At 45.7% G+C, this 20,124-nt stretch overlaps 1 protein-coding gene across 1 annotated transcript in view; it reads left to right on the top strand.

Annotated features, from left to right (window-relative positions):
* Positions 1–8,705: 8,705 nt before the first annotated feature.
* BBS9 (Bardet-Biedl syndrome 9) overlaps positions 8,706–20,124 on the top strand; it is a 56,711-nt gene continuing 45,292 nt past the window's right edge. The window contains exons 1-5 of the mRNA XM_055061545.2: positions 8,706–8,823; positions 13,451–13,613; positions 14,418–14,482; positions 19,369–19,482; positions 19,575–19,749. Of these exons, the coding sequence (XP_054917520.1) occupies positions 8,712–8,823; positions 13,451–13,613; positions 14,418–14,482; positions 19,369–19,482; positions 19,575–19,749 (629 nt within the window). The 5' untranslated portion in view covers positions 8,706–8,711. The remainder of the gene's footprint in view (positions 8,824–13,450; positions 13,614–14,417; positions 14,483–19,368; positions 19,483–19,574; positions 19,750–20,124) is intronic.

The following is a 20,124-nucleotide window of genomic DNA, read 5'->3' on the forward strand; positions in this document are numbered from 1 at the left end:
ATAAATTTGCATTTAGAAATGTTAAGCTGCATCAACCACTTGGTACACCAGTTATCTATTAAATGCAGGTCGTTCTGAAGGATGGCCTGCATGACCTGAATGATCTGCAGCTGCTATTGGTCACGTGTGCAAAAGAACTGGCTTCCCACTGTGCGTGGGCGGGGGGGGGGGGGGGGGGGGTGCAATTAGGAGTTTCTAAAACAGGCATCCTTGGAACTAACGCACATCGCAAAGGGCCATTACATAGAGAAACAGCTTTTCGCTAAGCACCAGAACTGCTGAGCAGTCTTCACTGTTAGAAATGTATTCAAGGAAATAAGTGCAAGTAACCTTTTGCCGCTAATCATACATTCTTGCATGATAACGCTAAACTGCCACATGAACTGCAGAACATTACTACATGCATTGTAAGTAGCTAGGAGTCCCACAGTAGTAGCATTACTATTATCTCGCCTTTTAGTTTATCTGACAAAGAAATCTGCCACCGCTCTATAAGAAAGTTTCCACTGCCAAATTACCTCTAAAACATCCGAGGAAATTTGCGACTGTGAGAGTACGTTTACGATCGACCTACTTCCGGAGAAAAAGCTAATAATTGACCTCTAATTATAGATATTGTACATATTTTGATATTTTCTAGCCCATGTTTCGCATTGCATTGCAATGGGCTACGCAATATCAGTTTCCTGATCTTGCGCATGCATATTCGATGAACTGATATTACATTTAAAAGATATGCCATGTTACCGTATTGTGGTAATTTAAAAGCCACATGTCTGTAGACAATGTTCCCGCGTGACACGTGCAGTTATTTGAGTTGATGTAACTCAGCCTTCTGCTTGTACTCTGACGAAGACCGGGCCTGGTCGATCGCGTTAGTATGAAATATTCACACGTGTCTTACTTTCGTGTGATATTTTCCCCTCTTAAAACGATGATTTCTTGCCAAAATTTCAACAACTCCCTCCCGCCCAGACAGAAATCCTAGGTGCGCTAATGTTCCTCAAAGATGTAATCAGCCAAGAAGGCATCAGACCAAGTCCTTCACTGATAAACTGCTTGCCGCAGATGCTACAACCAAATGATAAGCTAACAGTGCGACGAATGCTCAGAGTTGTGAACTACTTCAGCAAGTTTTCTTGTGATAGCATTAGAGGCGGACTACACACATTTCGTAGGTATCCGTGTGACGAAAAATATGGGGCTATCACGAAGGCATGGAGTGCAGTCTAATGCAGCGTCTTGAAGTGATAGCTATCACGAGTGCAGAATGCGAGAAACTGGCTCGTGAAGCATGCGCCAGACGTTTTGAAGAGCGACTTTGGTACGAGAAAAGCGTGCATGCTATCGTAGCCTATAGCTAATGGTTAGAGCATTGGGCCGCTGTGCTGGATGACGGAGGTTCGATCCTACTACCCTTTGTAGGTATGTAATAGAAAGCCCAAGGTGTGTGGAGCGTACGCGAAGCGCGTAAAGTATAAACCCCATGCAAGCAATCTTGCGCGCGACGCGATGGAGATGGCTGTCGCGTTTGCTCGTCACCTACAAGTCTCACCTCATGCGAGCGATGACTTCGAGCGACGTCTTCCCAGTGTTGCCGATATGAGGGCAGCAATATAGGCGCCGAAACTAGCGTGACGTGTGCTTTATTAACTTAAGTTGATGTGTTTTACTGTAAAAAGCAGCATAAAATATTTCTGAAAGTCTTGCAGTAGGTTCTTATCCTTGCACGTATAAAAATTCAATCGTTTGCTCGTTCCGTGCTACTATCGGAAGTACTTGAGTTATGTACATCCAGTTCCGGCTTCGCGCTATAGGCTAGTCGCTTATAGCACTTCTGGGCAACGAGCGACAAAGTCTAGATTTGCAGAACCGAGCGATCGTGCGACAAGACCAAGCAATCTGTTCACGCGACAACCCGATCCGTCGCTCGTCGTGCACAAAATTGCGCTCATGGGGTTTAGCCTTAACACTGCACGAAATCGCAAGTTTGTACAAGATACGAAGATAGAAACATCACTTTCATAAATGAGTGCGAGTACAAGGTTGCCCGCGACGCACGCGTGCAGCTGTCGAGTCATGCGTCATGATCGCATTCTAACCCCCGTATTGCGTTTTCTTCGGTGCTTTCACGCCAAGCGTAATTTAATTTAGATCAAGTCAAGCGTGGCCTTCAAGTTAAGATGCATTTCTGAATACGGGGGTAGGTATAGATCACATACTGGGAGAGCGGTGAAAAGTTCTGGCCTAGTTTTTATCCTCTTCAGTCCCAAGAAAGAAGTTTTCGTACAATCTGTCTCAAACTTGTTTATTTGGCACTTCTAGACACAAATGAGCATAGGAAAAAGACAAGTCTAAAAAAAAAAACGAAGAAGAGTGGTGAAATTTGGTTGTACCTGATCGGGGACTGTGGGTCTCAACGGGTGTGGAAGTTGAGAAAGCAGTTGCAGTTTTGCAAGCAGAGAAATATGCCACATTTCATGCATTTTACTCTCGATTTACCGCTGCAGGCTGGATTTCGGCATCTGTTGTGCGATCCCAGCTTTTGTTGCTCCGGAAAGTGTCCAGTCCTGTATCTGACGTCATTTGGAGGTAGCGGAATGATCTTTCCCCTCTGTGGTGGACTTTGTTGCGCCTCTTCATCGTCACTTTCGGCTTCGTGATCTCTTGACCTTTTCGATCGCCGCGTTTCCGCTTGAATTAAGGCAACAGGAATGTTCATTTTGAATTCCAGCAGGTCGAGCGTTTGCTGCTTTGTGGTCTGACTTTGCTCACAACCTCTTGTGTACTCGATCCATCCGTTGCAGCAGGCCATGTCCAGAAACTGTGCGAACACGCGGACCGTCCACTTTTTCGTTCGCATAGAGATACGATAGTACGAGGCGAAACGGTCATCAGGTCCACTCCACCCACGTACTTACTTGTACTTTGCTACCGCATCTGGCTGCTGCATTTTGACTTTTTTTTCCTGATCCTTACACCATCTTTGGCAGCTTCTTTCTGGCGCGATGCCAAATGTGGTGGATAACATCAGGACAGATTTATTGTCCTTCCACTTGACAATGCACATTTTTTCGTCCCCCCCCCCCCCCCCCACCCACTCCGCACCTTACACACTGAATCTCCGCGCTGCATATCGCGGTCCTGCGGCATTGAGGCTGCAACTCCGCCGGTCCGGTTTCCCATCACTGTTCCAGTTAGAAACAAATTTCCTTTGACCAGGTGCTCAGCAATCTTGAGGCCTGTGAAATACCTGTCCGTGAAGACGAAAGTATCTCGATCTCGATTTAACGTTTGGACAAGTTTCTTGATAACACTTCTACCGAGACCAAATTCCCGCATGTCATCATCAGGAATTGTTCCCTTGCCAACATAGATGGCGAAGTCCAGCACCAAGCTGTCTGGGGATGCCATTACAAAATGTTTAAGCAAGCCTTACAGGATTTGGCTTTGAGGGAACGCACTGCCGCACAGGGCACCTTCCAGAAAACGGTATCATATGTTCGTCAATGGACACCTCGCGAGATCGCGATAGCTCTATGCAGGCGTTTCGGAAAGAGGTGATGATAGGCTTTACGAGAAACAGCCTGTTTTTCTCCTGTTCTTTCGAATCTGTTTGCACAGACCTCCCCCTAGCCTGAACAGAGTACAGGTTGGTCTGGAATGCGCATTCTTCCCAGAAATCTTCGGGAAAGTATTTTAAAAAAAATACTTCAATGGTGTGTCTATGTCTTCGCATTCCTGATTCATCAGCACTTCCTTTCCCTCTATCGTCAAAACAGGAAACCTGATGCAAAAGAAAAGAAGGCGCATTTAGCGCAAAATGTTATTATTGCCTTTAAAGTGCTTTAGCGTCGCTCTCTGCGTGTCAAGAAACAAGAAAATACTTACGTTCCGTTCCTCCACTTGAATGCAGTCTGCCCTTTTCGTCGCTGGTCATTTGTGCCGGCCGGGCTGTCCTCAATTTCTGATTCTGTGTCGCTATCTTCGTCCGGGTCGTCGATGGTGTCAAAACTTTCGATGTCCTCTGACTCTGATAGATCAGCGTCACTTTCTTGAAGAGCCTGAATCTCATCGTCAGTCAAGTACCTCGCTGAAAGCCGCAAAGGAACAACCGTTACAGTCCCCGTTCGGGGACATCAAAGTTAAACAGCACCTAACGAGACGCAGCAGCGAAACAGGCAGACTACACTTGACTCAAATTGCGGGAACACCTTTCAAAACTACTGGGGTATTCTCAAAATAGGGAGGCAGTGAGTAAAATGTTCAACAAAAAAAAGTGCTCACGTCGAGGACGACAGCGCGCGCCTTTGCTAATGCCATTTTCAAACGTGCCCCTTTTTTTTCTTTTTTTTTTTTTTTGCTGGACCAGTAGCGTCATCTCACGGAGGATAGAGAAAATAGCATCTCAAGAGGCGGGAAATATGAATTCGGAGTTGAAACGCGCGTTTGCTAGATGACTGCTCACGCTCAAAGCAGTGTCCCCGATCAGGGACACAGGGATCCTGAGGATTATACCATCTCAGCGCAGAACTCGACAATATATAGTCCATACCTGCCAAGTCTCCAGATTTTTTTGTGAAATTTAAGAACTTGGGCTCGTTTTATGATATTACGAATTTTGTGTCGGAAGTTTACGAAAAATAAATTTTGTTGGCGAAAATATTTATTCGTCAGTCTTCGAAGATTCCGTTGGTAGTCTTCTGATGGTGAAAGGATGCAAGAGGGGTACCTGGTTGGAGCAAGTTTATTCAGATAAATTGTGGAGGCAGGCAAAATCGGCAACAGCTAGGTCATTGGAAAAGTCACAGTGATCTAAAAGCAATGTGTTGCTTGTCAGTGGCTAAGAAGAATACGCGCGCTCACTGTAGTCGCGGACAACTTTCTCCGGCTATGAAGGGTAAGCTACGGAGGCAACGCGCGCACAAGGGATAGCGCTTCTGAAAAATGTCCCGCGTTTTCATCCACGTTAGTTTAAGCTGGGGAAGAGAAAGCATAAACACCTTATTAGCAACAGCTAAATAAGACAAAACACACCACTGAATGTAAGAGATTACTTATTTTGCGGCTTTTCCCTTCCGCGTCTAGGCAAACGCGAAACCGTCGCAAGTGGAAGCTGCGCCGATTCAGCGTCTGTTCCGAGAAACAAAAAGCACTTTCAAACGTTGCTGGACTACTTGGCGCGGTAACACATGTGCAGAAGCTCCGCCCCCGTAGCTTTCCCTTCATAGCCACAGAAAGTTGTCCGCACCGCAGCGCGCGCTTTATAATGTACGTGACCCCGAACATTTGGCGCGCGCGGGAAGAGGGCGCGAATCAAGCCAGCATCCTTCACGGCTGACCCTCGCACGCTTTCCCTCGCAGCCAGAGCATAGGGCCCGCCGGGATCTTATCGCACTTATGCTTTATATAGAACACCACGGTGACGGCGAAAATTCGCCTAGAGTGTCCGTATAATTGCTATCGCAGTAATGGAAAAGGAGGAAATGATTGTGTACGAATGTCGGGTTTTGGCGGGCTTTCCTAGAGCGGTGCACTTGGCAAAAGCTGCTTGAATTGTACCTGCAGATGCCACCTTGGGCTTGTTTCGTGGGCTGGATCTTTTCCTAATTAGAATCCCTGTGGATTTTTTAAAACTAATTGCAACATGAGCGGCCTTCGGGAATGAGCGCCTTCTTAATTGACATCAAAGGCCTATGCTATTCACTCGCCACGCATCTCTGCTTGAAACGGTGGAGGGCAGCATCGAGGCTTGTTTCATCCTGAAATTCCAGAACGCATGCGGAGCGAGTCTCGGTAAATTTGTAAACCTTCTGCACTTCTACCTTCGCACGTCCATGGTCGACTTTAGAGGAAGCCTCTAATATGAAGGCGTCTGCATAGCTTCCTGCTTTGTACATATCTATTGCAAAATGTAACAGGAAGCTGGCAATGTAGTGGTACATGTTATTTGCCCAGGAGTATTGTAGCGCATCCTCTTACCAGAGGGTACTACTGCGATAGTAGTGTTGTAGAGCACATGCCTCCGGGCCCTTGCGCTTAAGAGCACTCGTGAGTACTTACCTATCATGCGTCTGTAAACATATATTTTACAGTCGTAGCACACGTCACTCCCATGTTAATTACTTTAATACCTATATATTTTGCGCACTTTGCAGTGCCTGATATTTAGGTCCTCCTACAGCCAAGTTACATCTACCTGTCGCAATTCATCTTTCCATCTAATTGACATATCATTGACACCACATCACAACTTGCATGGCGCTCTTTGGTCATATTGGCCCTTGCGCCACTAAACGCCCTACGCCATCGTAACTGTAATTTGGAGGGCTACTAGCCGAGTCCGCAGCGTTCCATGATCGTCCGGTATGTGGGGGATTACCTTGTATTTTTCAAGATTTTGAGCGCCATTCAGGCTGAAGAAGCGCAGATGTTTTTAGACACTTTTGTCCGTTGTCTTCCTGGCCTGACCCTAACAAATTAAAGGAGCTATGAGCTTGGATGCCAACTTTTGTTGGAAGTAGGCCCCGCGCTCGGAAGAAAACTTGCTTCCGTTCTCGTCAGCCCTCACAAGGCCCCATTGCGATTTTTGGCTGTAGACTGGAAGATGAAGTAGCCACTGTGGGCCACTCTTCAATGAACCTCTTCGACGCCAACCTGGGTATGTGCCCCGGGGCCTCTGAGCGTGTGCCATTGCGTATATGTGCCGCTCTTGAATGACCCTTTTTGACACCCACTTGGGTTACTGTATGTGCCACTGGGTATACGCGGGCTTCACGGTGGTGCCGCCAGAAGGCGCAGAGGGTCCAGAGGGATAAGAAGGAAGAATAAGCATGTGCTTGCTGCGGTAAAGCTAGGGAAACGACGGAGCATATTTTATTAGAATGTGAAGACGTCTACCCAGCGGTCGATTTAGGCACCACTGGCCTCCTTGAAGCCCTTGGGTTCAGCGGGAGCAGTGGTAAAGCAAACAGGTCCGCAATAGACATTAAAAAAATTAGTAAGAGGCGATTGGAGGATTGGTGGAAGAAAAGTAGGGAAACGACAAAAGACGGAGACGTACAAAAGCACAGTTCGCAATATGGGATCAGAAAATTTGGACGTGGTAGTTCATAGTGTTTTTTTTTCTTTTTTCATTGGTTAACCTAGGTAGGATATTAGGCAGCATAGTAGCAAGAGCTTGGTGGCGCAACCCACTGCCCCGTTCCAAAGGGGACGCTCATAACATCCATCCATCCATCCGGAGCGCGCCAGAGGAGCCTGGCTACAGTACACGCCTCATACATGATGCGTTTCGGCTAGTCGCGTACTTGAATAGTCATCGTAGGTCAGTTCTGCCCGCATTTTTTAAAGCCCAGCCTTTGGTTCGGCCGGCATGTACACGTCCTCTGTCGGAAAGCGTTTTTCTGTTGTATATAATAACTGCAGTTTTATTGTAATGTATTTGGATACATCACCTGAGCAATGACACATTTAAGGGATGTATGTACACGGTGTTCGTACGGCGGGCTCGGGCCGGGCCCGGCACAGGCCGGAAATTTCGGCTCGTGCAATGCTCTATTCCCTTCTCTCTTCTTTGAAGCTATAGTAAAGATTTTTTTTCTTAGATTTAAAAATAATATCGTTATTTTTTATTATTATTTCAATCTGGGGTGCAGTTATGATTAGAATGTTTTGTTTATTTCAAGTAGACGTATTAAGGCCTTAATTGCTTATTCTTCTGTATCACAGCCAGCTCTGATTGGCTGACACGAGCTTTAGCCTTCGCTGGTGGTTCTGATGAATAACCTCGAATTGGAATTGTGGCTTTCACTGGTGTGCTCGTATTACGGCAACGCGTTGCTGTTAACTAGTAGCTTTATATACTGTTCGCAACTGATTTACTGCAGCGATGATTGCGTATCAGCCTTTCTAGCCTCCTCTCTTTTTCTATCCGCCCCTCCCTCCCTTGTTTTATCCCGACTATCCTTAGCTGATGGCGTCTCCTTTCACCCCCATTCATTTCGTACCGTTGCCAAAAGGGCTAGTCCGTGAAAACGTCCTCGCCGGTCCTCGCGCACTTTCGATCACGAGCGGCAAGCGCTCCCAACGCGAAGCGCGCCTTCAGCCGGTAAGTGGCGACACCTGGTGGCGCTGCCTGGCACGATGTCCGTTACCTAGGTGACCGGCAAAAACGACACGCGCCCGTGTGTTTCAGGTATGCTGTACATCTATATATTTGCATCCTGACCTCAAGGATAGCCTGGAAAGTTGTATTTGTTCCTGCAGTATCTACGCTTGAACTGACATGATTCATTACAATGCTTATATGAATGAGCGGTTAGTTCAAGCTTGTAACTGTCGATGCGCACTAAGTTTCACTCTGCTACTATAAAGTGACACATTTGTCTCAGCATTTTAGTCTTGCTAATTGGAATCAATAGCGACACCTTAAGTAGTTACGCTATCTAAACTATATTGTCAACCTCACTACTGAACATATTTGAGTTTCAAGGGATGATATTTGTGTGCAAAATTAAGCTGGCCCTGCTTTTTATTTGCGCATGCGACCCTTCATTAAATGCCAATGAACATATCCCTGCCAGTTTCCTGTCTATGGAGACAGTTATCAACTCCCAAATTTCGGCGATGACACGCAGTTATCAGGCAAAGTGCTTCCTTTTTTTTGCATAACGGTCTATTTCATTCCGCAGGCTTTGGTGAAACTGCAGATGTCACTATTTAAAGCGCGTGACTGGTGGACTGTTACCTGTGGGACCGACGAGACATTTGACGCTACCTGCCTCTGCATTGGTAATGCCAGCAACGATCCGTCTCAATCAGGTCAGTGGTTCAGAAACTTCGCTGTTGCATGCATTGCCCGATTACCCTTTGCGTAGGCTCCGCTACATTTGGTACTAGAGCCTAGGCAAGGCTTAAAGTGCATTTTCAGATCTTTACAAGCAGAAGTTTTGTAAGAAAGGCATCCATACGAATTTGTTTAAACCATTTCTAAAGACTGAATTCACTGCAGCTTTATTTGATCAGCTGGCATACACACGTATCTACACGGTGTACACATGTTATGGATTCATTAAAAAATAATTTTATTTACAAAAACTACATTCATATTTGGTTATTCTTTTGTTTCATGCATTTATTTAAATACAAGGGATATGTACTGTGTTTTAATGCGTCGTTAGCCACGTAAATTGATTTCAGAGCATGTTCACGAAGGAAACGTGTCAGAACTCGGCCTCCGCATAAAGTGAGTGAACGAACCCTAACAGCACAGATCATTGTAACAGCGTTGTCGTGATAATTAAACTTTATGGTGCACAACGTTCGACAATGTTGCAGTGACATTGTCAGGTGGGAACTAGCACTTTCGAGCGTTTAGCTATTTTGTGACAGCGTTTGCAAGCAACTTAAAACGTTGCAGCCGTGCATTGCATCGACATTGACGAATGTTGAAAAACGTACGCATTGGTCCAGATATCCTGACGGCAGTAGAGACGATGCTGCCGACTGTCATTCTTTAAGTTTCTTTGTTAGGTATCTTGCGGAACCGTTGGCGATTTGCACGTGAAAAGAGATCCTCGATATCCTAATCAGATTTGTGCACATAAACGTAGAGAAGACAGAATAACTCCTACATAATCTGATAACAACACGACTCATCTACGTAACACCCGCGAACAAAATCTCCATTCCGGATTCTGTTTCCACCGATCGTTATTTTCTTTTCCAAGTTGTCGCAACTGTCGGCTTTCCTGTACAGTAGGAAGGCCTGGTAGAAAGCCAACTTCATTGCGATCATGAAGGACGAAATATATTGTAGAGAAATATTGGCGCGCGCGCGCGTCAACACACACACACACACACACACACACACACACACACACACACACACACACACACACACACACACACACACACACACACACACACACGCACACACACACGTGCACACGCACACACACGCACCCACGCGCACACGCACACACGCGCACACACACACGCGCACACACACACGCACACACACACACACACGCACGCACACGCACACACACACGTGCACACGCACACACACGCGCGCACACACGCGCGCACACACACGCACACACACACACACGCACGCACACGAACACACACACACAAGCGCACGCACACACACGCACAAACACACACGCACAAACACACACACACGCACGCGCACACGCACGCACACGCACACACACACACAAGCGCGCACACACACACGCACGCACACACACACCACACACATTGGGAATTGCAGCGCACAAACACAACTCACAAAACATTTTATTCACAGCACGTGCCTTTTAACCTAAATCTTTTGACTTCTTAAAGAGCGCAAAAAAGTATTAGTGCTGAAAACATGAAAATGATGTAATTTCACTGACGCCGCTCTTTACGAGTAGCGCAGTGGCGTCTTTGCGATTCCATTACAGGCCCTACGTACACGGCGTGCTGAAACCTTTAAGGGTGCCAGGTATTTTGGCGCACCTGCATATATAGTATCCGCGGGTAGTCGGGTGAAACTTCGGGCGGAACTGGCAATTATATTTACATAGTGGCTTCACACGATTCACAGCCGCCAAGTGCCAAGTTTATCAGCACTGCAGATGCACAGGGAAATATTTTTTTTTTCGTTCAAAGCTCGTAAGTGGCACTGCATAATTTCGATCATTACATCATTGTATAATAAGTTTTGGTGGTCTCCGTGTGGATAATTCCCAGTCGGGATGTTTGAAATGACAAATCAAGCTTGAAAATCAAGAGGCATTTAACGCACCAGCTATATCTTATTACCAGCTACTTAAACATCGATTTACACAAACGATGAATTTCAAAATAGGTGTAAAGAAAGCATATAAGCGCGAGGTCGCGGGATCGAATCCCGGCCACGGCGGCCGCATTTCGATGGGGGCGAAATGAGAAAACACCCTTCTACTTAGATTTAGGTGCACGTTAAAGAACCCCAGGTGGTCCAGATTTCCGGAGTCCCCCACTACGGCGTGCGTCATAATCAGATCGTGGTTTTGGCACGTAAAACCCCATAATTTAATTTAATTTTTTAAGAAACTTTATACCTCAATGTCATCACAAATGCCATGCTGCCGATACGTCGGGCAGGTATATAGGGTGTTTCAGCGAACACTTTCAAAAATCTTTACAAGTTGCCTGTGGCAGATATCACAATTCTAGTTCATGAGCTGGTCTACTCGAAGCGGCGGACAATACTTGAAAAAAAAATTGAGATGCTAAATCGACTAATTATTAAAAATTCGCTAATTAAGCTTTAAACTAATTACATTATGACCCATATTGCAATTTACAAATTCTAGCCGTGGAGTTCGCAAGGTGGATCCACTTGGAACGAATTTTCAATATGACACCAGTTTCGCGATATAAATTCCCGGACTTTGCGGAGAAATGCATTGGCCTTCCAGTTAATTTGTTACCAGAACGTAGTTTCATGCACTGAAGCACACAAATAACTATGATATGATATGAAAATTCATTATTAAAATTCATTATTATATCATAGAGAATGGAAGTTGAGCACATTTCAAAGAAGATAAAGTCACATATTATTTATCTAAACGACACTTTTCTTTTTCTGATATCAATACATAATTATCAGTATAAAAAGCAAGTATAATTTGATATATTTCATTTTTAAAAAATTATTATACTTTAAATTATAACATTACTCGTCAACCCCCCATCCCAGACAACCACTACAACTGCTAGCTTCTTGGCCATTCCCCCGTGTATATGTGATGAGCACAATTATTTGTCACAAGCAAGCAACCAAAAACAAGATCTGTGTTGTCTTCAGTGTGGAAGATTGTTGCTTTCGCAATAAATGAGTTCAGAGCCGAAGGAATCGCTGAAGTCTGCTGTCCTTTGTTATTGCTTTTTTTTTTAAACTTTCGTTATTTCTTTGTATTCTTTCTTTACCTTCTTGCTTTGCAGCGAACTCCTCTCTTGGATATGTGCCACTAAGTAATGGCTCAACATTAGCATCACATTTCTATGTGATCGATTGTCCTCGGGAGCATGTGCATGTTTTAGACAAGAAGAAGAAAAAGGAGAACTTGACCGACCGCTAGCGCGGTAAGGAACGGAAGGCTTCTTTGCATGTTAACGAGCACGCTGCTCGTTAACATGCTGTTCAACGTTCTCGGGTGCATCAACGAGCACCTCGGCAACCTCTACCTGAATATGGAATACCTCTATTTGCATGGGGCCCACTGTCAATTTATGGACGTGCTGCCCTCGAGAAATGTCAGATCGAGCAAGGTAGTCTCGAAGGCTCTGCGTCAGCAAGAATTTGTCCGTAAAACCGAGGCGCTTTCTTCGAAGAGTTCGGCGTGCAAGAAGGACGTGCCAACGTAGAGTCTAGAGCAGAGGGCAGCTTTGAGAAAAAACGCGCAACTTCTCCAGTGGGCTGAAGAGTTCTCTGACGCCAGCTGTACATCGGACCGGTGCTCATGTCCCTTGAAGATGGGAGTTTCCACTCCAGTGGTCGTCGCCACGTCTGGTTCCTTCGATTCGCACATCGCTAGCGACCCAAGGAGCGGCGATGAATCGAGCCGTACGAGACTTACCGATTAACCCACATTCGCTGGAGTTCAACGCGGGTAACGCCGAAGAGATTGCAGGCCGGGTCGTGCACTCGCTGGAGCCGAAGTAAAACTTGCACTTCAAACCTGGTGTATTTGGCGGTCTGGCGAACTGGCGGTGCATGAAGTGAAGCACGGCAATATTGTAGAACGACTGTCTGCATTTTTCCCGCTTCAGTAGTGTTTCGGCGTCGAACAGTTGGCGTTTGAGCATTGTGAATACTTATCGCTGCATTTGACTAAATTTAGGCTCAGTTCAAGCTCGCGTCTTCATCACCAGGCGCTAGCGGAGTGCAGCCCGGTCAAGCCGGACTGTTTTCTATTCGTGCCTGGTGTTGCCTATGGGCTTTTTTGCACGCACTGCGTGGCCTGTGTCGAAAGCACGCAGGTTAATCATTCGCGGGATCAGAGCTGTGGCTGGGTTGTGTGCTAGAACTTCTGCCCGGGGCGTCCTCGCGCTCCACAGGCCTTGAGAGCGAAAGGCAGGAGCTCTTCCCGCTTCCCTGCAGCTTTAGCAATAACAGTGTAGTAAAAGCCGGGAGCGGGGGGCAAGGGGGAGGAGAGGCTGAAAAGTCCTCAGTTTGTTGCAGTCACGCCCAGTATGGTCTGTACAGCATTGAATAAGGGTATACCTCGGTATAAACGTTGGTCTTATCTTTAAACACTGATAGGGACTGTGTGTGTTTGTTCTCCTCTTGACCTCTCTGGCTACAAATAATCTAAGTGGCGCATTAACAGCCGAACACAAGCGCAGTGAAAACTGCGCAACTCCTGGAGTAGCGTGAGCCATGCTCGCGTTGCTTGCGTTCACGCAGAGCAAATCCTCGTGGGCAGCCACTCGGGCGTGTTGCGGGTGTACCAGCCCACATGCGCTCAAATGGAGGATGGCACCTTCGAAGGATTCCGGCCAGAGCACGTGCTTCTCGAGTTTCAAATGGCCCAAGCTATACTTCACGTGCTACTCGGACAGTTTGTTTCGTGAGTATGGTTGCTTGCGAACGCACTAAATGAACGTACCGGTGGAGGTGTTTGCCGAGAGACCATAGCCGTCAATCAAATAAGTAAAGTTTCCTTAACGAATAAGCAATAGACATATTTGGCAAAAGGAAGAAAATAGTTCGATTATGCTATTATGCATACGTATACAATGAACTCGTTCGTTATGGTACATCATACATGAGTTTTTTTTTCTTTTTTTACGAATGGACGCGCAGAATGAGGAAGGAGGCATTGAAACTGAATACAAGTTATTTATTTTAGTTCATGCAACTTCTGAGTTAAATGTCATCAATGCCACTATGTCAAATCGAGAAAAAAGTCCCGAAAATGATGTGATTTCCATGCACTTTAAAGAATTACATAGTCGCATAGCATTTCTGAGTTACCGGCATACGTGAATAATCAGTCCTAGAGCACCCTATTCCTTGTAACGTCAGGCTATTCGCTATACTATGGTCACAATACAGGGTACTGGCAATAGCTGTCATCGAATGCTTCTCACGAAAGTTCTCAATCTGATCAAAATAAGCTGTAAGTAACAGGGAAATCGTGATAGAATAGTTTGCCCTCGTTAACCGTCGTGTTTCAAGTTTTAGAGAACTGCCTCTAGAAAATGGCTGTGGCTTTAAAGTTTCCAGCTGCACAGCATCTTCAGCCGCAATTGTATACGTATATAGTTACGTAAAGGTGTCAGAGGAAGCATAAGACTACCGCAATAAAGTTCTTTATAGCGCTGGAAAAATAAGCGACTGATCATTTTTTTTTTCTTTTTTTTTCTTTCAGGGGATCCGACAAATTCTTCATTGCCACTTTGCATCCACGAAGAATATCTGTTCACAGCCTCACAGGTCTTGCTTTTTATCATGATGACATTTTTGCTTCGCACCTTTAGTCATTGTTAATGGAGGTGGCGACGGTCGAATAGAAACTATTGCCGACGTTTACACGGTTGGCAAAATTTCTGTGACTTATCAACAAAGGTCACGTCCCATAGACAATGTGCTTATTCCTGACAACGAGTAAGTGAGAGTATCGGAGATACACTCCCTAGAATTAGGGGTACGGCGTCATAATCACTCGGGTCGAAAGTATAGCTCAAAGTATCGGAGAAACCAAAAATATATACAAGCAAAGGCTGCATCCTCTGCACCGATGGCGCCAGCGCCTTGCTCGTTATCTCCTCATGACGTCACGAGTACGTGATGTTTATTGCTGAAGCGCTTTGTCATTGGTCGCAAGACATTCGGCGGGACTGTTGATGCCGACAGAGGAAGAGCGCGCGTAACCGTCTCAGTCAGAAGGCAGGAGTGCTTACTTGCCGCGTACACAGAAGAAGGTAGAAATGAGCTGAGACATGACGTAGCGCACTCTCGCATAACCCCGATGCCCTGCGGAGGATAGCAGCATAGATACACTAGGCCTGGTTTCTCAGATCAGTGAAGTCACAAGAGAGGACCGACAGCCTATGCAATCGAACTGGGATGTCAACAGCGCGGGAGCCACTTTTATCTAGTTCGCACTTTCGTCACAGAGCTTTTGGAAATGGGAACTTTGACCATATATGTAATAACACCCCGGATAGTGCCATAAGGTAATTACTTAAAACTTAATTAGTTATATTTTAATTAGTCGAGCACTCATTTCAATTTTTTTAAAAGTATTGTGTCCGCCTCTTCGAGTAGAGCAGCTCATGGACTAGAATTGTGCTATCTGCCACAGACAATTTTTAAATATTTTTGATAGTGTTCGCTGAAACACCCTGTATAGTAGCGTGGCAAGTACGTCCGCCAGCATAACTTAGGAAAGGGGCGACAGAATGGGGAATCTATATATATACTGTACATCAAGCTCTGCATTGTTCAGCATGAAAACCCGCCGCGGTTGCTTAGTGGCTATGCTGTTGGGCTGCTAAGCACGAGATCGCGGGATCGAGTCCCGGACACGGCGGCAGCATTTCGGTAGGGGCGAAAACACCCGCGTACTTAGATTTAGGTGCACGTCGAAGAACCCCAGATGGTCCAAATTTTCGGAGTCTCGTACCACGGCGTGCCTCATAATCAGATCGTGGTTTTTGGGCACCTAAGACCCCATAATTTAATTTTAATGACAATTGACTGCAATTTTCTCTTATACGAAAAATTAAACGTTTTGTGAATACGGGCTTAAATTTAAAAAAAGGTTTAACCAATGCGATTATGCTTTATTCACTATTCGTTCTTTCAGCACAGTGGACACTAGATGGTCGAGCCGTTCGCTAATTAACTAAGATTTGTTTTTAATTACTGTTTCTAACGCCAACGCTGCAAAGATAATATTGGAGAAGAACGGCGCCGGAAGCACAAGCAATTTACGCGATCTTAAAAACGCCTTCCCTTCTTAATATATTCGTCGACAAAAATGCACATTTTGCCGCTTCAACACCGAAACTGGGCGTGCGAAGAGTGTCCGAAGAACACTTTCTGAGGTGATTGCTCCACCACCTGAGCTAACCAGGATACTAGCAGATCGCAGACCGAGGGCAAATTAATCGACAATTCGAAACGCAGAAACAGCGAATGCGGTTAATGAGTTCTACGAAAATCTGCAAGGTGGAGGAAATTTCATTAAAAGAAAATATCGTCGTCCACTTAAGAGTCTATATACAAAAGGAAATCTACTCGGGTTTCCCATAAAGAGAGCTTGAGTGTTGAAAAATTCGTCCTGGTCCGGGGAAACTTTTCCTTTCAGGCAACTCCCTCCGCCTTGTGGAATCCCGCTTAACTTATTTGCCATGTAGCCTTTTACACTGTCGGAATATATAAAGGGCAGGGCATGGTTAGTATCATTTAATTTAGCATACAGGCCGCCATTGGAATCTGAACCTGGCAGCGTTTAACGTTAGAACGTTATCTAGTGAGGCGAGTCTAGCAGTGTTATTGGAGGAATTAGAGGGTAGTAAATGGGATATAATAGGGCTCAGTGAGGTTAGGAGGACAAAAGAAGCATATACAGTGCTAAAAATCGGGCACGTACTGTGTTACCGGGGCTTAGCGGAGAAACGAGAACTAGTAGTCGGATTCCTGATTAATAAGGATATAGCTGGTAACATACAGGAATTCTATAGCATTAACGAGAGGGTGGCAGGTCTTGTTGTGAAACTTAATAAGAGGTACAAATTGAAGGTAGTACAATCCAGTCATGATGACCAGGAAGTCGAAAGCTTTTATGAAGACGTGGAATCGGCGATGGGTAAAGTCAAAACAAAATACACTATACTGATGGGCGACTTCAATTCCAGGGTAGGCAAGAAGCAGGCTGGAGACAAGTCAGTGGGGGAATATGACATAGGCTCTAGGAATAGCAGGGGAGAGTTATTAGTAGAGTTTGCAGAACAGAATAATATGCGGATAATGAATACCTTTTTCCGCAAGCGGGTTAGCCGAAAGTGGACGTGGAGGAGCCCAAATGGTGAGGCTAGAAATGAAATCGACTTCATACTCTGCGCAAACCCTGGCATCATACAAGATGTAGACGTGCTCGGCAAGGTGCGCTGCAGTGACCATAGGATGGTAAGAACTCGAATTAGCCTAGACTTGAGGAGGGAACGGAAGAAACTGGTACATAAGAAGCCAATCAATGAGTTAGCGGTAAGAGGGAAACTAGAGGAATTCCGGATCAAGCTACAGAACAGGTATTCGGCTTTAACCCAGGAAGAGGACCATAGTGTTGAAGCAATGAACGACAATCTTATGGGCATCATTAAGGAGTGCGCAATAGAAGTCGGTGGTAACGCCGTTAAACAGGAAACCAGTAAGCTATCGCAGGAGACGAAAGATCTGATCAAGAAACGCCAATGTATGAAAGCCTCTAACCCTACAGCTAGAATAGAACTGGCAGAACTTTCTAAGTTAATCAACAAGCGTAAGACAGCGGACATAAGGAACTATAATTAATATGGATAAAATTGAACAGGCTCTCAGGAACGGAGGAAGCCTAAAAGCAGTGAAGAAGAAACTAGGAATAGGCAAGAATCAGATGTGTGCGTTAAGAGACAAAGCCGGCAATATCGTTACTAATATGGATGAGATAGTTCAAGTGGCTGAAGAGTTTTACAGAGATCTATACAGTACCAGTAACACCCACGACGATACGGTGAGAGAGAATAGTCTAGAGGAACTTGAAATCCCACAAGTAACACCGGAAGAGGTAAAGAACGCCTTAGGAGCTATGCAAAGGGGGAAGGCAGCTGGGGAGGATCAGGTAACAGCCGATTTGTTGAAGGATGGTGGGAACACTGTCCTAGAAAGATTGGCCGCCCTATATACACAATGCCTCATGACCTCGAACGTACCGGAATCTTGGAAGAACGCTAACATAATCCTAATCCATAAGAAAGGGGACGCCAAAGACTTGAAAAATTATAGACCGATCAGCTTACTGTCCGTTGCCTACAAAGTATTTACTAAGGTAATCGCAAATAGAATCATGAATACTTTAGACTTCTGTCAACCAAAGGACCAGGCAGGATTCCGTAAAGGCTACTCAACAATAGACCATATTCACACTATCAATCAGGTGATAGAGAAATGTGCGGAATATAACCAACCCTTATATATATAGCCTTCATTGATTACGAAAAAGCATTTGATTCAGTCGAAACCTCGGCAGTTATGAAGGCACTACGGAATCAGGGTGTAGATGAGCCATATGTAAAGATACTGGAAGATATCTATAGCGGTTCCACAGCCACCGTAATCCTCCACAAAGAAAGCAACAAAATCCCAATAAAGAAAGGCGTCAGACAGGGAGATACGATATCTCCAATGCTATTCACAGCATGTTTGCAGGAGGTATTCAGAGACCTGGAGTGGGAAGAATTGGGGATAAAAGTTGATGGAGAATACCTTAGTAACTTGAGATTCGCTGATGATATTGCCTTGCTTAGTAACTCAGGAGACCAATTGCAATGCATGCTCACTGACCTGGAGAGGCAAAGCAGAAGGGTGGGTCTGAAAATTAATCTGCAGAAAACTAAAGTAATGTTTAACAGTCTCGGAAGGGAACAGCAGTTTACAGTAGGTAGCGAGGCACTGGAAGTGGTAAGGGAATACATCTACTTAGGGCAGGTAGTGACCACGGATCCGGATCATGAGACTGAAATAACCAGAAGAATAAGAATGGGCTGGGGTGCGTTTGGCAGGCATTCTCAAATCATGAACAGCAGGTTGCCACTATCCCTCAAGAGAAAAGTGTATAACAGCTATGTCTTACCAGTACTCACCTACGGGGCAGAAAACTGGAGGCTTACGAAAAGGGTTCTGCTGAAATTGAGGACGACGCAACGAGCTATGGAAAGAAGAATGATGGGTGTAACGTTAAGGGATAAGAAAAGAGCAGATTGGGTGAGGGAACAAACGCGGGTAAATGACATCTTAGTTGAAATCAAGAAAAAGAAATGGGCATGGGCCGGACATGTAATGAGGAGGGAAGATAACCGATGGTCATTAAGGGTTACGGACTGGATTCCAAGGGAAGGGAAGCGTAGCAGGGGGCGGCAGAAAGTTAGGTGGGCGGATGACATTAAGACGTTTGCAGGGACAACATGGCCACAATTAGTACATGACCGGGGTAGTTGGAGAAGTATGGGAGAGGCCTTTGTCCTGCAGTGGGCGTAACCAGACTGATGATGATGACTGTTCTCGTGGCATATGTGCACCGCGAGGATAATCCCAGGCACTTTCAACTGCGTTTGAAGGTGACGCCGGTGAAGCGGAGCCCGGGACGCAGTACAAGCTGAGGCTCATGTACGAGCACACTCTGAGTGCGCCTTCTCACTGCTGTGTGGCTGGGCCCTTCGGTGGCGTCAAAGGTGAGCGGGCGAGGCTGCGTCGCCGGCTTGTCGACGCGCGCGGACGGTTCGCTTCAGTGTCGCCTCGTTCTTTTTCTCCCTCCTCTCTTCAGGACAAGACTTTCTGTGTGTTCAAGGTGTGGACGGCTCGTTGACGTTTTTCGAGCAAGAGAACTTTGCGTTCACGCGATACCTGCCAGAGTTTTTGCTGCCCGGTCCTCTTGCGTACGTTGCGAAAACGGATTCCCTCGTTACCGTAAACACGGCTTTCCACTTGGAAAATTTTAGGTGCGTATAAGCAACGAACTGCTTGAACGTGCTGCAGAGTTATCGCGTCCTGGGACTATATTCAGGCAGCCGTCGATGACAAATGAAACCGTTCGAGTAAAACGAAATATTATGTGGCGCGCAAACAGGTCTTCGCCCAGGCACGTGCTGTTCGTAAATGATTCCGTTTACGCGGGTTTCTTTTTGTTTTGATGACTACTTCCGAGCAACGCATAGCGACAACAGTGCATGTGCCCGTTTTAAAAGCACCAATATTGATCGCTTTCTAGTTTTAGATATGTTGCGCGCTAGCGGTTGGTAAACATGACCAGAAAAACATATTGGTACCTTTTGACGCGTAGTTGATCGATGAAGACTTTTGTCTACTTTCTGACA

This window comes from Dermacentor andersoni, chromosome 1, assembly GCF_023375885.2.
Source record: "Dermacentor andersoni chromosome 1, qqDerAnde1_hic_scaffold, whole genome shotgun sequence".
Taxonomy (NCBI): Eukaryota; Metazoa; Arthropoda; class Arachnida; order Ixodida; family Ixodidae; genus Dermacentor; species Dermacentor andersoni.